At 38.9% G+C, this 20,726-nt stretch overlaps 1 protein-coding gene across 4 annotated transcripts in view; it reads left to right on the top strand.

Moving 5' to 3' along the window:
* LOC109426672 (homeobox protein orthopedia) overlaps positions 1 to 19,627 on the top strand; it is a 138,952-nt gene extending 119,325 nt beyond the window's left edge. For 2 of the 4 annotated variants that reach the window (XM_019702204.3, XM_019702206.3), the window contains exons 4-8: positions 9,906 to 9,975; positions 10,088 to 10,222; positions 17,100 to 17,225; positions 17,307 to 17,554; positions 18,651 to 19,627. In XM_019702204.3, the coding sequence (XP_019557749.1) occupies positions 9,906 to 9,975; positions 10,088 to 10,222; positions 17,100 to 17,225; positions 17,307 to 17,554; positions 18,651 to 18,842 (771 nt within the window). In that variant the 3' untranslated portion in view covers positions 18,843 to 19,627. The remainder of the gene's footprint in view (positions 1 to 9,905; positions 9,976 to 10,087; positions 10,223 to 17,099; positions 17,226 to 17,306; positions 17,555 to 18,650) is intronic. The other 2 variants (XM_019702205.3, XM_019702207.3) reach the window with 2 other exon arrangements.
* The last annotated feature ends 1,099 nt before the right edge of the window (positions 19,628 to 20,726 follow it).

The raw sequence follows: 20,726 nt of genomic DNA, 5'->3' as shown, positions 1-20,726 counted from the left end.
TATATTCTTCTAATAGTACCTGAAACTTTGAAAACTGCTTCTAGAAAGTAACAAATTTCTTGGCGTTCGGTCAAAATTCGTAATTTTTTTTTGCGATGGTGTCCCGTTACGCTGTATTTCTTGTTTTCTTTCGAAGTACAAAGGTCCAATTCCCAATTAGAAAGCATAAACTGAATCTTCTATCCAAATCTGATCGTTTGATATGCTGGTTGGTATGTATATGACAACATATCAATTTTTGGAAGCAAAAGTTTGATTCTCGCTCAAAACGTAACGCGTGGAATGTGTCTAAGACTTGCATTTTCTTCCTTTCAACCTTGAGTGTAACCTAATGGGCTCGTATGAGGTCGCTCATTAGTAACGTATCATATTAATAGAGTGAACGGTAAAAACATATTCAAAATTTTCCATACAAAATGTTGTCTAGACAAGTGTAACAAAATATTTAAGGGAGTTGTAATAGAATTTTACCAATATTTAGGAATATGTGTTAACCATCTTCTCCTTACTGACATGTAGAAGAAGTTATTTCGACTGCCATTCTCCTCGTTTTTATCGACAGTGCCAAATGTTCGAAAAGTTTTACAGTCGTAGTAGGCCATGACTTGGATGTCAATAAAAATATAACGATCAACAAAGTAGCTCGGATAAAATGACCACGTTCCATTATAGGCCGGTATACGTTCATTTTGTGCCCCTTTCTGGTACTTGTAAAAGCAATTAACATTTTTCGCTAATCTGAAGGATTGCTGTGTAGTATAGCATTAGGTATTGAATCATAAAAAATAAAGGAAATTCAATTTCAACATAAGTTTGCTCCAAACTTTTAGAGAAACAACTATGACATGAAATCATAGTGTCACGATGAAAACCGTACCAAGGTGTGCGTGCTGTGTTCGAAGAAGCTTTTTCTGCAACCATCAATATCATCGAAGGTAGTTGATATTCACAGATTTAGATATTTGTTTTAGATGACTGAGCATACATATAAAAGACATAATAAAATAGAAAAGTCCCAATTTGTTTTTATTTGTATTAGCAGGTTATTGAGATTATTGATCAACTTTTTCTGAAATATACCAGATATAGAAGTTGGTATTATCCCACGATAATATATCGCAATTACTCATTTAAAGTTTATTCGTTCAATGATGAGATCATACCCTTTAGAATTACTCTCTTTATGTATAAATATAATTTGAGTCTTCTACGCAGTGTATTAATATTTGCTGTAATTGTTATGTTAATGACGGCCTTGAGAACAAAAAAATCTCGGATAACAATTAGATATTATGGAAAAGTACCTATTTTACCAAAAAACTAAATAAATCTATGCAATTTTTGTTTAACTTTTGCTCCATTATTGTAGGACCGCCTTTCTCAAATTATGTGTCGTGACCCACCTGCCCCATTAGGAATAGACGCGTTTTAAAGAATTGATTCCAGAAAATATCGAGTTGCGGCCATCTTAGGATTCTGGACAGAGTATGTCGTCTTGTAATTAATTGTAGTATCTTAGCATCTAACATCGTGGCCTTAAGGATGTTTTTCACTTAAATCAGCTCAGTAAAATAAATTGGCAATGTTTTGTGCCTAGAGATTTGTAGAACTTGTTTATGAAGTAAAAGTATCAATAACATGTTCAGTTTACAGTTTTAGTCTATTCATGGTATTTAGAACACACAGCCATTCCCTTATATCACAGACAAGAAGACGTAACTCTTAGAGAAAATTCATTATTTTTTTTTGCTGTCTTTTTCATGAACATGCACCTATTGGTAGAACCGCGCGAGACACTGTTGGCCGTGATGGGATGCGATTTGACGTTTGCCTAACACGCACACTTTTATACATGTCTCCTGTAAGTTTCGTTTGTATCATTCAGCAACGTGTACACTTGCAAACATTAAAGCGATCGAGCATTAGCACCTCTGGTGAAAGAATCACGGAAATCAAACGAAATTTAAATTCATTGTTAAATGCATGTGCCAAGCCCTATTGAAGAGTGTTACGTCTGTTTGTCTGTGATTATATCGTGCATTGCTCAATAGAGAAAATAATAAAATTATTTAAATAATTGAAAGTTTTGTCAATTGCATTCTATAAGGATGAACACGGTGATTTAATAATAATTACGAGTATTAGAGCATGATGCGGTACAAATGTTAATTGAAATTTGAACTCATCATGTCCACCTGCTTGAAACTATTACATTTTTTAAGCATTACTGCCCAGAACCACGAAACTGACTACTGTTTACTGCTTTTTATTAACATGGGACTATTATGCTTTTTTGGGAAGTGTAATTAACATCATATAAAAATCTTCCGTCGGAAAGCCATGTTGGCAATGGACAAACTGTTTTTCGTTATTACTTAGTACTTCGAGAAAATACAAAAAATATCACACTATTTCAAAAAAAAAAAAAAAATGTTCTAGACCCGCCGATAGAACTTTCTCATTTAAGTCTCAAATGAAAGGTAGGACCCTTAGCTTTCGTTTGGTGGGTATTTTAGCGATACCGATATTTTTTAAAAAATGTTGTCCACCAGACACACCGTGAGAAACTCTCAGTTGAGTTCCACGGAGGTTTCATGGGGGTTTCAGAGGCGTTTCAAACCGTTTCAAGGTGTTTCAATAGGTTTCAGTGAGTTTGTCGGGAGTGGGATTCGATCCCAGGTCCTCGGCGTGATAGTCAAGTATTCTAACCATCACACCAGGTCCGCTCCACGACATAACGGTTAAGGGGGGGCTCCAGAGACTCGCAGGTGAATTTAACATAGGTTTCATGAGGTTTCTGAGGCGTTTCAAAACGTTAATGTGTTTCAGGGCATTTCAGAAGGTTTCCGATGAATTTGAGGGTGGATTTCACGGAGATTTCATAATGATTTCAGAGGCGTTTCAAAGCATTTCAAGATGTTTCAAGGGTTTTCAATGCGTTACAGGGCGTCCCAGGAGGTTTTAGTAGAGTTTTAGGGGCTTTCAAGTGAATTTCTCGCAGGTTTCAAAGAAGTTTCAGAGGCGTTTCAAAGCGTTTTAAGGCGTTTCAAGAGATTTAAGGGGGCCTCAGAGGCTCATGGGGGTTTTGGAGGCGTTTCAAAGCGTTTCAAGGCGTTTCAGGATGTTTCAAAGTGGTTTCAGGGGGGTTCAGAGGCTCTCAGGTAAATTTCATGGGGGTTTTTGAGGCGTTTCAAAGCGTTTCAAGGCATCTCAATGGTCTTCAAAGCGGTTTCAGGGGAATATAGAAGCCCATTTAACTTTTCCTCTATTGCGTAAATCCCTTAGAGACAACCAAATACGTTAACACGTTAGTAGATCCGATGACACAGCGCAACATTTTTTTGTCTCAAGAGCAAACTTATGTGTCTCCGAAGGATCTTGGGCCGCTGAATCCAAATCCGGGCTCAGATTTGCTCCAACACGTCACAATTTTGAGCTATACCTCAATTTATAGGGCAAAACATGCGATTTTGGGCTTTTTTGACTGCAAGTTATTAAGCATGGAAATATTTTTTTTAATCAATCAAAAGGTTAATTGGCCAATTAACATCTAAATTAACGACTCATGCAAAATATTTCGTTTTATCTAATCATAATTGCTAGATTTAAGCATTTTATGTTAGTATGAAAACTTGCATGCAACTTTTGGAGGGTGACTTGTATGGGAAATATCGTACTTAACATAAACCGCTTAAAACTATCAAATTCGATTTGGTAAAACGAAATATTTTGCATGAGTCGTTAATTTAGATGTTAATTGGCCAATTAACCTTTTGATTGATTAAAAAAAATATTTCCATGCTTAATAACTTGCAGTCAAAAAAGCCCAAAATCGCAAATTTTGCCCTATAAATTGAGGTATAGCTCAAAATTGTGACGTGTTGGAGCAAATCTGAGCCCGGATTCGGATTCAGCGGCCCAAAATCCTTCGGAGACACATAAGTTTGCTCTTGAGACAGACCAAAAGTTAATTTTTGTCACGCTGTGTGACCTATACGCAAGGAAGTTCTTGGAGATCCTCAAACTGACAATGAACTCATTACTTGATCACATAGCTACTTGAGGCTGTGTAGGCTTAAATTTCATTCATAATGCTCCAATAGATCACTGATTACACTTGTAGATCAGATGGCCTTAACTCCAGGGAATTCTCGGATACTCCTATACAATCATAGAACCCATTACTTGATAGAACATAGATGCCTGGGCTGTGTGTGTAAATCTCATTCTTAATGCTCTTAGATACAACTAGTACTGCCTATGATCGCATAATTGTCCCATATGAATAGGAAACCCAGCAAAGATGGGACTGATATGCGATCATGGGCAGAGTAGCCCTCGTATATTCGATGATCTATACTCAAGGGAGTTCTTGGAGAACCTTAAAGAATCATTGGCAGATCCGGTGAGCTATACGCAAAGAATTTCTTGGAGATCCTCAAACTGACAACGAACTCACCACTTCACAACACATGAAGCTGTGTAAGCATAAATTTCATTCATAATGCTCCAATAGATCACTGATTACGCATGTAGATCAGATGGCCTAAACTCCAGAGAGTTCTCGGATACTCTTAAATTGTTAAACCTCAAACACTCCGTAAACGTCCCATAACTCTTATTTCTGCTTCTTTACCGTAAATCAACTTTATCTTTAATCTTGAGTATTCCAACTACTCTGAACACAATCAAATTGCATTTAGGTAACGTTACCTGAATGGAGGGACCTAAATTAATCCTACACTGAACGGCGGCTTGCGGTGAAAATTACTATTCTGAGGGTCAATTTAAATACACAACGCCACTAAATTTTTGCAGACTGACTTTCGTTTCAATTCAACAGAATTATGTTTTCAATTTTACCATGGACTCGATTTTCAATTAAAAAAAAGTTTCGGTTGGCAACCGGATTCGGTTTCAATTAGAAAAAGTTTCGGTTGGCAACCGAATTGCCATTGAGATATGAAATTTGTGAAAAAAATCGGGTTCTGGTGGGAATCGAACCCACGATTCCGTATTCGCTGGACCGTCGCTTTAACCAACTGGGTAATGATTCTGCGGAATAGAAAGCCAAACTGACTCCGAAGCCACATCGTGAACATTCATTTTTCACAAACCCATCTCTCTTTCGGCTTAGATGTCAATCCACAACACACTCGCGTCTGTGTGCCCACTAGCTACAAGTCAGAGCGAATTGTTTTTATGTAGTCGAGGCTTACACTGAAGAAATGAGGCTTGCGGTTTAAATTACTATTCTGAGGATCAATTTAAGGACAGACTTGTTAGAATCCCAAAATGGCCGCCACAATGGCCGACTGTGGCACCTACTCACGATTTCGAACGCACAAATCTCTTCGTAAACAAAAACAGCACACCTGATCTTCTTATTTTAGGCTTTTTACAAGTGAGCAAGAACAGAATAACAAAATTCACTGTTGTTTGAAGCTTGCTTCTTGAGATTTGTGCATGTGAAGTTCTGATGCACTGTTGCAGCGGGATTTCAAGACGTTTGTCCTTTAAGGTGAAGATATGACGAAGCCACACCTCAAATTTTCCAGAGCACAAATCTAAAGACCCGAATGTCGGTTTGCGCTGAAAAGTTGATCGATTGGTTACCCGCTGGTGATGACCAATCGATCAACTTTTCAGCGCAAACCGACATTCGGGTCTTTAGATTTGTGCTCTGGAAAATTTGAAGTGTGGCTTCGTCATATCTTCACCTTAATACACAACGCCACTTAATTTTTGCAGACTAAGTTCCATTTCAATTGAACAGATTAATGTTTTCAATTATTACCGCAAGCCGTATTTCAGTGTACTTTCGCACTCAGCATACCTAGCCATCCGCAGAATTATGACCAGTTCTGTGGCTTAGTTAGATCAAGTGCCGGTCTAGCGAATACGGAGTCGTGGGTTCGAATCCCACCAGAACGGGATTTTTTTTCCACAAATTCCATCTCTCAATTTGTCAATTAGCAACATTTCGTGACTTCTAAGTACATGTTTTTCCAGTATGGATAACAAGGAAGTTTCACAGAATGTTTAGGATGGTTTCAAGCCGTTCAAGCCCTGAATTCCCCTGAAAGTGAAACACCCCTGGGACCCCTTGAAATCCCCTGGAGCCTTTTGAAAATCACTAGAATACTCCTGAAATCCCCTGGAACACTCCTGGAAACCCTTGGGCCCGTTACCCCCTTTGGAACGCCTCTGAAGCCGTTGGAAACCCCTGGATCGCTCTTGAAACCCTCTGTAATACCCTGAAATACCTCTGGGATTCCCCTAACCCTCTGAATCTTCCTCTGGAAAACAGCTGGAACATTCCTGAAGTTTTCTGGAAACCCCTTGAAATGCACGATTAGGTAAAGGATAAAAAAATGACGGTAATGCTAACGGTTTAGGTTATGCCAGCAGTGAAGTTTGTCCCAACTCGAAAGAATAGGATACTACGGACACTACGAGTTTAGAGATTTTTAAGCCTTGCATTGTGATTTTCGTGCGATAACTTCGAGTCGATAAACATTGCAACCCTCAGTGGTCCTCAGCCTATGCGGGCCAAAATAGAATTTTACATTGAGACTGCGGGCCGCAAGTATTCAAAATTCATTTTAAACCAGTTTCATTGAATCTTTGATAGAATGTCGATCTCCAAATACCCCATTTTTCCGAAAGTCTGTTTCCAAATTTCTTCATTTCTTCAAAAAGAGCAGTCGCTTACCACAAAATTTAGTCAAGGATCAATATTGTAAGTTGTTTTCATAACAAAACGCGCTGCTAACTTCCATTTAGCATTTCTGAATCATCACGTCGAATCAAACACCACCTCTGTTTGTGTTAGTGAGATCGGAGAAACGTCAGAATCCCACCTGCTGATTGGCTGGCGACGACTCTGGCGATGGTTTCACCAGCGACTCAAATCGTCGCGTTCGATAAGGGGGAAATTGAGAATAATATTTCGTAACAAAAAAGTGGACTAAGTCAATTTCAGAAATAACAATAGGGTGGGGTGGGGCAAGATGGGTCGCGGGGCAAGATGGGTCAGTGCCATTTTCGGGTGCTTTACTCATGTTCAAATTATGTTAATAATTCGGCACCAACATTTCAAAAGGGCGTAACTGCATTTTGAAACAAACCCCTCTTTCACATCTGTGGATCGTATTTCAATGCCGCCATGCAAATCACCGCCAGTATAGGAAAGAAGAGCAATTTCTCTGTCTAGTAATGTTCGTGAATTTCGTGGAAAACTTTAAATATGACCCACAGATGTGAAAAAGTGGGTTGTTTCAAAATGCAGTTACGCCCTTTTGAAATGTTGGTGCCGAATTTTGTTAGATGACCAGCATGAATATACAAAAGTTTGGGGCATTGATTGAAAAATTATTCACTCTCATTGGAAATAAAAAATAGAATGGTTTTTAGCCATTTTTCTTATGCGATACATTCCATATAATCTCCATATAAACGGCCACGGGGCAAGATGGGTCACTTTCAATTTCGAACGTATTTTTGGAGCATTCAAAAGTTATTTATTTTTTATTACAAGACTATCTCATAAATGACTTCAACCAGGTGGAATGAACGCTCAAAATTATATCGTGACTATAGTTAAAAAATGGAGAAATCAGTATATACTTTTACGTTGAGAATACAACTAATTCCAAATAGTATTTGATGGTTTCTTGTATAAGCACAGCTGCTATCACAATATCGGACTAGTAACTGTGGATGGTGTTTCGTGCTCTCTCATGCCTTTACATTGGAAATTGATTTTTTTTTTCATGATAGAATCAGACATTATTTTCAGACTTCTGAGGTGAAAAAAGCTCGGAGTGCACGATGTCATCAGCAATGTTACGAAAAGATGTGGCAGCTATACTCTTTCGCGATGAATCTAATCAAAGATTTAAATCCATGAATTTCTAATGACGCATTCTCCCCTAGCTCGATTTAAAAATCTGCCTGAATTAGCTTTGTTTTCTCCACCATGTGCAGTGCATATGCATTATGTATGTATGAAAACGAGTCTCAGTCAGCTACCGCACCACAGCTTAAGGTCACAGTGACAATATCCTGACTTCCGTTTTGCAGATTATAATGGAAAAAATCACAGCGCGCTAACAACCATCATAATCATAGATCATTACATAAGTAGGAACATCCGCATGGCGAGGAAGCCACCCAATCTCTATGTGTAGGTGTACCTACCTACCAAGCAAAATCATATCTCCTGATTGTTTTTTTTTCCTGCGTCATCTCCTGACTCAACGTGGTCGGTCCCCTTCGCCCAAGGATTCATGCATATGACATGAATGACTTTTTTTTCTCATTCATTCGTTTAAAGTCTCTTCGCAGTGCAATTTCATACCTAATAATCATAACCATAATGATAAACAACGATAAATAATAAATAGCACGTGGAGGATGAGTCTTCTGATAGTGGTGGCGGCGGCGGCGAGCACGTAAATAGGGCGCGACGACAGCGGCGTCCCTCTAGGGAAAGCAAAATTCAACGGTGGTTTGTAGTAGGCTTGTTTGGGATAAAATTTGGATTAAGCTGCAAGTTAACATAAAACAATTTGATCGTTTCTGTTACAAATTTTAATGATTTAAATTCCGAAAAAACTTTGTAAAATTTTCATAGAATCCAAAAAAGTTAATCAAGAAAATACGTTTGGCATATCCGTTAACCCTCTAATACCCAATCCCGCCTTTAGACGGGGTATAATGCTTAAATTTTTGTAATTTTTGTTTCGTGGAAAGTCTTTTTTTTTATTTTTGGCTGATATTTAGGACTGTTCTGTATATCTCAAAATGGTTTTTGGTGTATTTTAAAGCGTATTTACATTTTTCAAAAATCATTGAAAAATTGATGTTTTAGTTACCTTTTAGAAGTCATTGTTTATTTTGTATTAAATCGCTACAATAGGACATAGGATCGGTGAAGTACTAGATTTGTAGTAATGAGCTGAATTTTAGTATGGTGAGAAGGTCAATTCTCCGTTTCTGCAATGAAATGTTGCAAAAAGCGTGGGTATTATGATTCCTTGCCTAATTTGATGCTGTTTGAGCAAAACTTTGGGCAACAGTATTATTGTTTTCACCATTTCTTGCAACATAAACAACATAGTTGTCCAAAGTTTTGCTCAAACATCATCAAATTAGGCAAGGAATCATAATACCCACGCTTTTTGCAACATTTCATTGCAGAAACGGAGAATTGACCTTCTCACCATACTAAAATTCAGCTCATTACTACAAATCTATACCGAACGTGCCCCATTAACATATTTTAAATTTCTTACAAATCATTCTATCCTTGTTTAACAGTTTAAGGGAATCGAATACATTCTAAAATTATTTTCCTTAAAATTACACGGAAAATAAAATTTTCTGTGAAAAAAATTTAAAATAATTATATTTCAACAATAATCATACAATCTCAAAATGTTTTCATCTCAAAACATCCGTTCCCCAAATTGGCTTCCAGGAAAAATATTAAAGTGTGGGGATGTTCAAAAATAAAAATTAGAAAAATCAAAAACTGAAATTCACGAAATCGAGAATTGAAAACAATCATCTTCCAAAACATGTTTTAATCGATTTTAGATGACGAAAAATGATATTAAGATCAAAATCAAAAATTTGGGTAATAGAGGGTTAAAAAAGAAATCTTGTACAATGCGAGCTCAGTGTAGTGGTTTAAAAGAAAACGAAAACAACGACAACGAATTTCGTTGTCCACATTTTATCGAAAACAAGCTTTATGAAGATTCCAACCAAACATTTCGTAGAATCTGCATCTTATTCCAACGGCCGAAATGAGTTTGCATTACTTTTAACGAAGTTTTGATTTGTAACGGCATCTTTAAAATTTATTAAACTGCTTTTCTTTATTTTTTGTTCCGCAGGTTTGGTTCCAGAACCGTCGGGCCAAGTGGAAGAAACGAAAGAAGACCACCAATGTGTTTCGAACGCCCGGTAAGTACCCATTTTTGGACCATTGCCGTTTCGTTACTGTTGCACTACGCAGCACAGTATAGGTAGATGTTCATCCGGAAAAATTGTGACGTTCTTTATCCTTGCCAAACAGGAGGCCTTCTACCGTCGCATGGTTTGCCGCCATTCGGAGCCAACATTACCAATATTGCGATGAGCGAGAGCTTATGCGGGACATCGATGTTCGGTGGCGACCGGTGGGGAGTGGGCGTCAACCCAATGACTGCCGGTAAGTACAAAAGTGTGCACCGTGGGACAGATGGTCAAAATAGTGAACTTTTTTCAGTAGTAAACTCGAAAGGGATTTATGACTGTGGTGTCTTCGGGTTAGATTTGGTTTAACATGTGACACATTGAATGGCAATAGTGTCACCGATAATGTTGTGAATCTTAAGTGTATTCCGATGACTATATCTACATAAATTAGGGGCAGTGGGATGCAAAACGGTGAACCGATAACGAGAGCGTCTAACATAGCGCTAGTCCTCACAAGTTCCTACATCATGCTTCCACGGGTCAAGCGATGACAAAGACCGCCAGCTTAGAGTTGTACTTAGCTGCTTAGCAGGTAGTGCAGCCTGGGCACTGTTGTCCTTCTGACTTCAGCAAAATTGTGAAGGTACGTACCAAGCGCCTGTTCACCAAGGAGGTGCGCCTCAAACAGCATATGTTCCGGCATTCTGCGGCTGAGTATGAAATGCGCCTCCACCGGAAGCTTTACATATAGTGGCTGCCCCACCATGTTGGATAGGGGACCTTAGCCCACAACCTTCTGTTCTCGAAATCCAAGAACCGTTACAGAAACCGAAAATGAAAGATTACGAACTGATTCAACGGCAACGACTTTTAGCGGATAAGAATTGGAACTGAATGAACGCATGAAGCTTGATGTCCTGAGTGGAGTCCGTTGGCCGAACTTTGGAGAACGTCGGGTCAAATGCTGCTATACTCTGACCTACGAGGTGAACACGTTCCTCGCCACGTGGAGTTGGTTTTCTGCTCAGCGCTCACGCCCACACTGTGCTCATAAAGTGGAAACCTATTAATGAGAGGTACAAGGGTGTAGCAAGCTTTTCGGCGAGGGGGGTGGGGGCAACCACCCTTAGCAAATTTGTACCTACTAGCTTTTATAACTAAATGCAGCACGATGAGATTGAGTATATTAACATTATATTCTTAAAGCATTATTTAATCCTTCAGCACTCACGCTGTTGTATTTTGTTCAATACGTTAAAAAAAAAACTCGCCTGATGTACACAAATCAACGTGATGCTGGTAGCGGTGACCAATTTCTGGAAGATTATGGATTTTTATTCACTCGTGAGTTATTTTGCTCTGATTTTTATATTGTTAAAGTTTACAAAATATTCATAAGAAATTATAGCTGAAATCTTTAGAAAATTACAAACTTTTTGAAGACTAAGCTAGAATTTAATTATCTTCCAATATTATTCGCTGGAGGAATTCCTCCACAAATTCTTGAAATAATTTAAAAAAAAAACATCACGTAATCCTGAAAAAGTTCTTGGGTACATTCCTGAAAAGATGTTTGAAGGATTTCTGAAATTTTTGAAGGAACTCCTGAATGAATTTTTGAAGAGAACTTGAGAGGAATTTTTGAAGAAATCACTTGAGGAATTCCCGGAGAAATCCCTGGAAGACTTCCTGGATAAATCCTTGAAGAAAAACCTGGATGAATCCCTGTTGCAATTCCTACAGGAATGCCTAGAGGAAGCCCTGTAGAATCCCTGGAACAATTCCCGGCGAAACACCTGGAGAAATCCCTGGAAGAATTTTTGAAAGTATGCCTGATGTAATTCCTATATAAATTATGGGAGGAATACCCAGAGAAATTTCTGAAGAGATCTCATGAGAAAATCCTAGAAGAAATCCTTAATAAACTTCTGGAGGATTCCTTGGGGGAATTCTTGGATAAATTCCAAAAGGGATTCCTTACTGGGAAAAGCTCTAGCGAGAATCCTAGAGGAATGCCTGGAGAAACTTCTGAACAAACTCCGGGCGTAATTCCTGGAGGAATACTTGGATAAGACTCAGCCGGAATTCTTGGAGCAATCCCTGGAAGAATTCCTGAAGAAATCTCCAGAGGAATTCTGGGAGGAATTGATGAAGAAATTTATGTAAAATTCCTTCAAAAATTCCAGGAGGATTTTCTGGAAGAACCCTTGGAGGAATTTCTGGAGGAATCCCTGGAGGAATCTCTGGGAATATCCATGGAGATATACGTGGGGGAATACCTGGAAGAATCTCTGAAGAAAACCCTGGAGGAATGTCTGGAGGAATCCCTGAAAAAATCCTGAAAGTATTCCTGGAGCATTTCCTAGAAGAATCTCCTAAGAAATCCCTAGAAGATTTCCTGGAGAAATTCCTGAAGGAATTGCTGATATAATTTCTGAAGGATGTCCAGAAGCAATTCCAGGAGAAAATCCTGAAGAAATTCCTGGAGAGGTTCCTGGAGAAGTTCCTGGATAAAATCCTGGAGGAATGCTTGGAGGAATTCCTAGAGATGTTCCTGTGGGAATTGCTTGAGGAATCTCTAGAGGAAATCTTGAAAGAATTACTGGATCATTATTATTTTTTTTTAAGAAATCTCCAGAGGAATTGTGAGAGATTGCTATTTCTTTTATTTTTCTATTTCTGAAAATAAGCCCTTGAGAAATCCCCAAAGGAATTCCTGAAAGAATCCCTGGGGGAATCCTTGAAGAAATTTGTGGAGAAATTCCTGGTGGAATCTCTAGAGAAATTTCTGGAACAATATCCCTGAAAAAAATCCTGAAAGTATTCCTGGAGAATTTCTTGGAAGAACTTCTGAAGGTATTCCTAGAGGATTTTCTGGAAGAATCTTTGGAAGAATTTCTGGGGGATTTCTTGGAGGAATCTTCGAAGGATTTCTTGGAGAAATCCTTGGAAAAAATCCTTCTAGAAATTTCTAGAAGAATCCCTGAAGCTATTCCTGATGGAATCTCAGGAGAAATGCCTGGAGGAATCCCTAGAGGAATTGCTGACATAATTTCTAAAGGATATCCAGGAGCAATTCCTGGAGAAATATTTGAAGAAATTCCTGAAAAAAATCTTGGGGTAATTCCTGGAGGAGTTTCTGAAATATCTGATAAAATTCTGGAGGAATTCCTGTGGAAATTTCTGGAGGAATCCATTCCTAGTGGAATCTCTAGAGGAATTTTTGAAAGAACTTCTGGATGAATTTCTAGAGGAATCTTCAGGGGAATTTCCTAAAACAAATCCTGAAGGTATTCCTGGAGAAATATTTTCTGAAGAAATCCCTAGAGGATTTCCTGGAGAAATCTTCAAAGGATTTCCTGGAGGAATCTTCGAAGGATTTCCTGGAGGAATCCCTGGGGAAATCACTGAAAAAGTTCGTGAAGAAATCCCTGGATGAATACCGGAAGCAATTAATGAGGAAATCTCAGGAGAAATCCCTGGAGAAATGCCAGGAAGAATCCCTAAAAAAAATCCTCAGGATATTCTTGCGAAATTTTCTGGAAGAATTTCTGAAAAAAAAACCCCTGAAAATTTTCTGAAGAAAATCCTGGATTTGCTGTCATATTTTCTGAAGGATGTCCAGGAGCAATTCCTGGATAAATTCCTAGAGAAATTTCTGGAGGAATTCCTGAAGAAATTCTTGGGGCAATTCCTCGAGAATTTCCGCTGGAGAAATTCCTTAGTGAAATATTGGGAGAATGCCTTTGGGAATTGCTGGAGGAACCTTGAAAAAATTCCTGGAGGAACTCTTACAAAAATTACTGAATAAATTTCTGGGGGAATCTCGAGAGGAACCCTGGGAGAAATTTATGAAAAAATTCCCTGAAAAATTCCTGGAAGAATTTTTAGAGAAATTTATGGAGGGATTCCTGGAGAAATCCTCAAAGGAATTTCTGAAGGAATCCCTGGGGAATCATTGGAGAAATTCGCGGAGAAATCCCTAAAGAAGTTCCTGGAGGATTTTTTAGCGGAATTACTGGAGGAATCCTTGCAGCATTTCCTGGAGGAAGATCTGGAAGAATTCTTGGAGGAATTTCTGGAAAATTCCAAAAGGTATTCCTAGAGAAATCCTGGAAGAATTTCTGAAGGATTCCTGAAAAATTCCTGGATGAACTGCTGACATAATTTGTTAGGGAATTCTTTGTTTAATTCCTGGAGGAATGCCTGCATGAATTTCTGGAGGAATCCCAAAAAGAATTCCTGAAGAAATCCCAGGAGTCCCTGAAGCAATTCCTGGAGGAATATCTGGCGGAATCCTTGGAGGAATCGCTGAAAAAAATCGTAGAGAAATCTCTGCAAAAATCCAAGGAGGAATCCATGGAAGAATGCCTAGAAAATTTTTCGGAAGAAAGCCCAGGAGAATTCCTGATAGAATTCTTGGATGATTCTTCTTCTTCTTTATGGCTCTAAGTCCCAACTGGGACTTGGCCTGCCTCGCTTTAACTTAGTGTTCTTTGAGCACTTCCACAGTTATTAATTGAAGGACTTTCTTTGCCTGCCATTGCATGAAATTGTATATTGTGAGGCAAGTACAATAGTACACTATGTCCAGGGAGTCGAGAAAATTTTCCCGACCGGAACGGGAATCGAACCCCCCGTCTCCGGATTGGCGATCCATAGCCTTAACCACTAGGCTAACTGGGTGATTCTCTGAAGTAATTCCTGGAGAAATCTTTAGAGGTTTTTTGAACGAGTCTCTGGAAAAATCCTTATAGAAATCCCTTAAAGAATTCCTGGAGAAATTTCTGTAGGAATTCCAGGTGGAATTCTAGGAACAATCCCAGAAGCAATTTCTGGAGGAATCTCTGGAGGAATTCATGGAGGAATGCATTGAGGAAACCTTGGAGGATTTCTTGAAGGAATCGCTGAAAAAAAATGTAGGAATTCTTGGAGGGGTCCATGGAGGATATCCTAGAGGAATGTAGGAATTCCTGAAGGAGTCTCCAGAGGAACTCCTGGAGAAATCTCAAGAGGAATTTCTGGCGGAATTTCTGGAAGAATGTCTAGATGAATTTCTGGAGGATTTTTCGAAGAAATCCCTGCAGAAATTCCCAGAGGAATCCCTGGAAAACTCCTAAAGGAATTCCTAAAAAAAATGTGAAAAAACTCCAGAAGGAACCCCGGAGGCAATTTCAAGAGGAATTAGTAAGGGAATCCATAAACAGCTCCTAGAGAAAGTACTGAATTAACTCCTGGAGGAAATCCTTAAAGAATACAAGGAGGAATTCCTGAAGAAATCTTAAGATAAGTTCCTGGGAAAAACTTTAGAGGAATTTTAAAATAAGTTGTTCCAGAAAGAATCACAGAAGCAATTCCCGAGTTAAGCCCTTCGGAAATTCTTGGAGGAGTCCCTGGAGGGTATCCTAGAGGAATGCCTGCAGGGATTAACGAAGGAGTCTTTGAAAATACTCCTGGAGAAATATTTAGAAGAATTCCTGGAGGAATCTCTAGACGCATTTCTCAATGAAATCCCGGATGAATTTTTAGGGGAATCCGTACAGCAATACCCAGAGGAATCTCTAAAAAAATCGTGGAAGAATCCTGAAGGATTTTAAAGAAGAGTTTGCGGAGGAACTCCTTGAGGAATCCCTGTAGCAGTTCCTGAGGGAAGCAGTTCCTGCAAGAGTTCCTGAGTCCCGGAAGCAGTCCCAAACAAATTCCTGAAAGAATTTCTGTAGGAAATAAAAATATGGAGGAATAAAGGTCTGCAAAGATTTTTGGACGAAATATTGTTGGAATCTTTGGATGGACTCCCAAAACAATGTTTAATACAATGTTTCAAGGTACTTAAAGAGTTTTTGGAAGATATTGCAACTGAAATACTTCGAATTTTTCAGATTGAATTATTGGATCATTTTCTAGTGGAATTCTTAAAGGAATATATGGAGAAACCGCTGAAGAAATCTCTGAAAAAATACTAGCAGAAATACCTAAAATAATATCTGTTGACATTCCTTTGGGAATCCCTGGAGAAATTCCTGGAGGAATCCTCGAAAAAAGTACTGGAACAATCACTGGAGGAACCTCTAAAGTTATCCCAGGAGAAATTCACGGAGGAATGACTGGAACCCACGCATAGAGGAATTCTTGAAAAATTCTCTGGAGCAATCCATGATGGAATCACTGAAGGAAACTATGAAAAATATCCTGGAGGAATTCGCCGATGCATTCTTGCAGAAGTATCTGTAAAAAATTCTGAAGGAATCGTAGGAGGAATTTTGAAGCATTTCTTGGAACAAATCCTAAAACAATCACTATCGGAACCATACAAGATACTCATGGAAGAATTCACGAAAAAGAAACTTCTGGAGAAGTCCTTTGAGGAATTTCTGAAACAATCCCTGGAGAAGTTCTTGAATAAATTCCTAAAGGAATTTTTGAAGGTGTTCTTGAAAGAATTCGAAAAGAAATCCCAGGTTTTTGCTCTTAGCACGATGTTTGTTTGAATTGAATACTAGTGAAGTTCGTGTAGCAGTAGCACATAACTGCACTCTATATATATAAAGCATATAGCATAGCAGCATATGGTTCTACCAAGGGTTCTACAATGTCCTTCTTTTTCCTGCCGGAACTGGTTCCGCAATATCTGGAAAATTGGGCATGCCGTTTTTGTATTCCATGAATAAACATTACAAAATTTTGCCATTCAACCAAGCTTGTTATTTGTTAAAATTCTATGATAAGATCGAAGTGGTTCTCTTGAAGAAATACTTGGCGAAATTTCCTATGGTTTTCGAGTAAAAAAAGGTTTGGAAATTGTGGATAAAAACCTGAATTATTAGAATAATTTATTTTTTGATATATTTTTTTTTGGAACTCTTCTGGAACCCCCCTCTGGCTATGCTCATGGTCAGAAAATGCTACTGAAATCAGTTTACAATTTTTACCATCCGTACCACAGTGCACTGCTTCTCGTAAAACCAAACACCGTAACCACATTTGTAATAACAACAGAGTACCACCTAATTGAAACTAACTTTTGTTCTCGTATCTTGATGTGCTTGCTTTTCTTTCCCTAATATTTGCTAATGGCTAACAATAACTAACCCTACCCCACTAATGCAAACACCACCGCTAATCGCAATCAGGATTCGGTCAATTGAATCAAACCTCGTCCCTCTCGGGCACCCTCAATGGCGGACTAAACTCGGGGATCAATATCTCCTCCGCCATGGGAGCCGGCGGCTACCACAACTACGGACTGAACGCTTTGGGTAATTCGCACTTTCCTACTGGATCACGTATCTGTGCCGCCGTTCGAAAATAGAACTGCCGAGTCGAAACGCTAATCTTAGATATTGCCTTTCCAGGTGATTCCATGATGTACCAACACTCGGTAGGTGGCGTTGGCTGCACGGGCGGATCGCCTACATCAACCCCGCCCAACATCAACGCATGCTCGTCATCGACACCCCCGCTGTCCAGTGGGCAACAGCAACAACAGCAACAGCAGCAGCAGCAGCAACAACAGCAACAACAACAACAGCAGCAGCAACAGCAAGGTGGTGCTAGTCAGAACGAACCCAACGCCAACGGGGATATGGTAAGTGTCATACGTGGGTCCGTCGGGGTTCTAGTCAGTCCTTTACAGCAGCGGTTTTTAACCGTAACATTACATAACTAACTAGAATTCATGGACCGCTTAAAAACTTTCCTTTACTAAAAGATAATTTTGGGGTATTCTTACTCAGCCAAACTACCCTGGAGTTCAAAACTTCAGGTCTACACTTTTGACAAAAGCCATTCCCGCTTTATTAAGGAATGTGATGTTAACTGAACCGCCTTGAAGATCACAATGTCTTGGGAGTTCATTCCTAGACATCTACACCTGTAACTGTAGCTGGTTTTTCACTAAGCACTGTAATGTTACAAAACCAACTATAACCCATGCTTTCTTGGGAAGTTATTATTCAATCTATTCTTGGGGCACTCTAGATCATCTCAACTACCTCAGAGTTCAGAACTCCACTGCCGGTGGAAGCATAATTGTCCCATGTGCATTTTTGGCAATATTGAGATTTTGCAGCCCATGACCATGTATCATGGGGTACTATCATATGGGGAAATAAAAATTGGTAGTTTGTTCCGAAACTTGTTGAAAAAATGCAAGGCCGATTTGTAACATTCTTAAAAGTGGACGCATAAGCGTCATGTTCCATTGGAAATCCTATGGAACTATAAAATCGCTCTAAAACAATAATTAGTGCTCAAATTCAAAATTGGTTGATATTAGAACACGATTCAGCACTTATACTTCATAGTTGAGACAATTTACTTTTTTCGAACTTTGGACTTTCTCGATTGTCTGTTTTTGCACATGGGACATTTATACGTCCACCGGCAGTCCAGGTCTACAATAGCCAAGTCATTTCCGCTACATTGAGTAACGTTGCATAACAATGTTCAATGACAAAACCAATGATTTAGGTCTTTAGGACTGTATTATACGTTTCTAGGAATTTCTGGATCTTCCAAAATGTCTTAGGGGATTATTCAACTACATAAACTATCTTATGAACAGCCGCAAAAACTTCAGTGCGATGCCTATTTTTGTTCTTCCGAATAGAAAAACGAATAGTTCTGAGTGCAATTCATCATCACCAACACTAATAATTCGCTTGCTCTTCCCCTCCCAACAGTCCAATCCCGGCGCCAATCCGCATAACATCTCCAACTGTCAAGGCCTAAGCTCGGGCGGTCCCGATGGCGAGGAGGACCTCTGGCGGGGTCACAGTATAGCCGCCCTGCGGAGACGAGCCTCGGAGCTCAACCAGACGATGCCATCGTACTTGCACGCGCATAACTACGACCACCACAATTCGGTGTATTGACTGCAGTTATTCAAGTGAACCGTAGAAAATGAGAACGTGTTTGTATAAACTAGAAACATAATGATAAGTGTAAAGTTGGACTACGGTCCGAAACGTTCCACACGAAACGATACGTACAGCAAATGCGACAAAGCCGAACTTTGCCATACCAGTATTACACAAATGGATCGTCAAATTTTTAGTTGAATTTTATAACTATCGTTTAGTTCCTTTATTATTCGATGTAAAGAAAAATGATACAAGTAACTATGTATACGATACAACAAAACGGCCCAGTGAAACGGAAAGAAGTATACGATTTGTCAATACCATGTAAGACTATATACATAGTTTATTTTCTATTTTTAAAATGTAATTGTGTTCAGTTTTAAAACACAAGTTCTTTATAAATTCAAACTACTAAAACTATTCATAAACGATACGAAAAGCTAGGCAAAAGAATTCATGTATACGATTGCAGTTTCTTGCAAGCAAAACAAAAAGTCTCAAGCAACAAGAAATAAAAACAAAATGATAATAAGCGAAGTAAGCAGTAAACCCATACTATTTGTCAGTAAAAAACTATTTAAGTAAACAGAAAGTGTAATGCTACAGCGATCATATTCGACAGATTTCCGTTAAGCAAAAAAATCTGTAAGTGGAGGGTAAACACAAACACGAAACGGAAGTTCCGTGCGCTTGTACATAAGGATAAAAAACCGCTGCTTGAAATAACGGTCTAGAAAACAGTTACTTTTAGGAAGGGACAACAGTGTAATGTCGTTTTTATTTCTAAATTGTTTTAGTTTCCTGTTCGTTACCTAGAAATAGAGAACCGATTATGCAATACACAAATGTAATTTATTTTTGTACAAAAAAAAAAAAAAACAAAGTGTCAATGAAAACCGGTCTTCTTTCAGAGCTCATTTTGTACAGCGCAGTAGAGGAAAATGGATGAATGGAAACTGGTGAATCGACTTTAAACGGTAGATTCTGCCAAGCCAAGCCGTGTCAGATGCATTCTAAGAACGGAAATCCTTATCCAATAAGCTAAACTGGAATAAATTGCAACCAATGTATACGATATGAAGGAACCTTTAAAAATCGTAAGCTAAGAACTAAGAACAGATGTATGTTAGTAAAATATTTCATTATTGATATCGAATAAAATTGATAAAATTGATGAAAGTGAGTTTAGTTTTATTTGTTTTTTTTTTGTCATCCTCAAATGACAAATGGGTCCATCGCATATCAACTGAGATGCTCAAAGCTGACCCCATAGTATCCACACAACTACTGCATCAATTATTCGGCAACATATGGGAAACCGCGACATTTCCGGCCGACTATTCCGGATGCAAGGCGTCTTAGTACAGGTACCTAAAAAGGGTGACCTGACTGTAGATATGCGATAATTGGCGGGGCATCATGTTACTGTATATCGTTCTCAAAGTCCTTTGCAAAGTGATCCTTAATCGGATACATGAGAAGATTGACGCAACTCTCCGACGGTAGCAAGCAGGATTCCGTGCCGGACGTTCCTGTGTGGACTATATTGTCACGCTTCGTATCATTCTGGAGCAAATCAATGAATTCCAAGAGTCTCTCTACCCCAAGATCGACATAGGTGCACGGATCAGAAGGCGAGGGCTGTTTTTGTGAGTTTAAGAAATGTTTTGAAAAACAACCAGATTAGTTGACGCACCAAAATCTGAATTTTTAACTCGAACGTGAAGTCTGTGCTGCTATATGCCAATGAAACCTGGTGTGTATCAGTGGAGAACACGCAACGGCTGCAGGTATTCATCAATAGATGCCTGCGGTATATAATTCGTGCATGGTGGCCTCACAATTGGATCTCCAACGTGGAGATCCATCGTCGATGTCATCAAAAGCCGATAGCGA

Source organism: Aedes albopictus, chromosome 2 (genome assembly GCF_035046485.1).
Source record: "Aedes albopictus strain Foshan chromosome 2, AalbF5, whole genome shotgun sequence".
NCBI lineage: Eukaryota > Metazoa > Arthropoda > Insecta > Diptera > Culicidae > Aedes > Aedes albopictus.
This window is presented reverse-complemented; position numbering and strand designations above follow the sequence as displayed.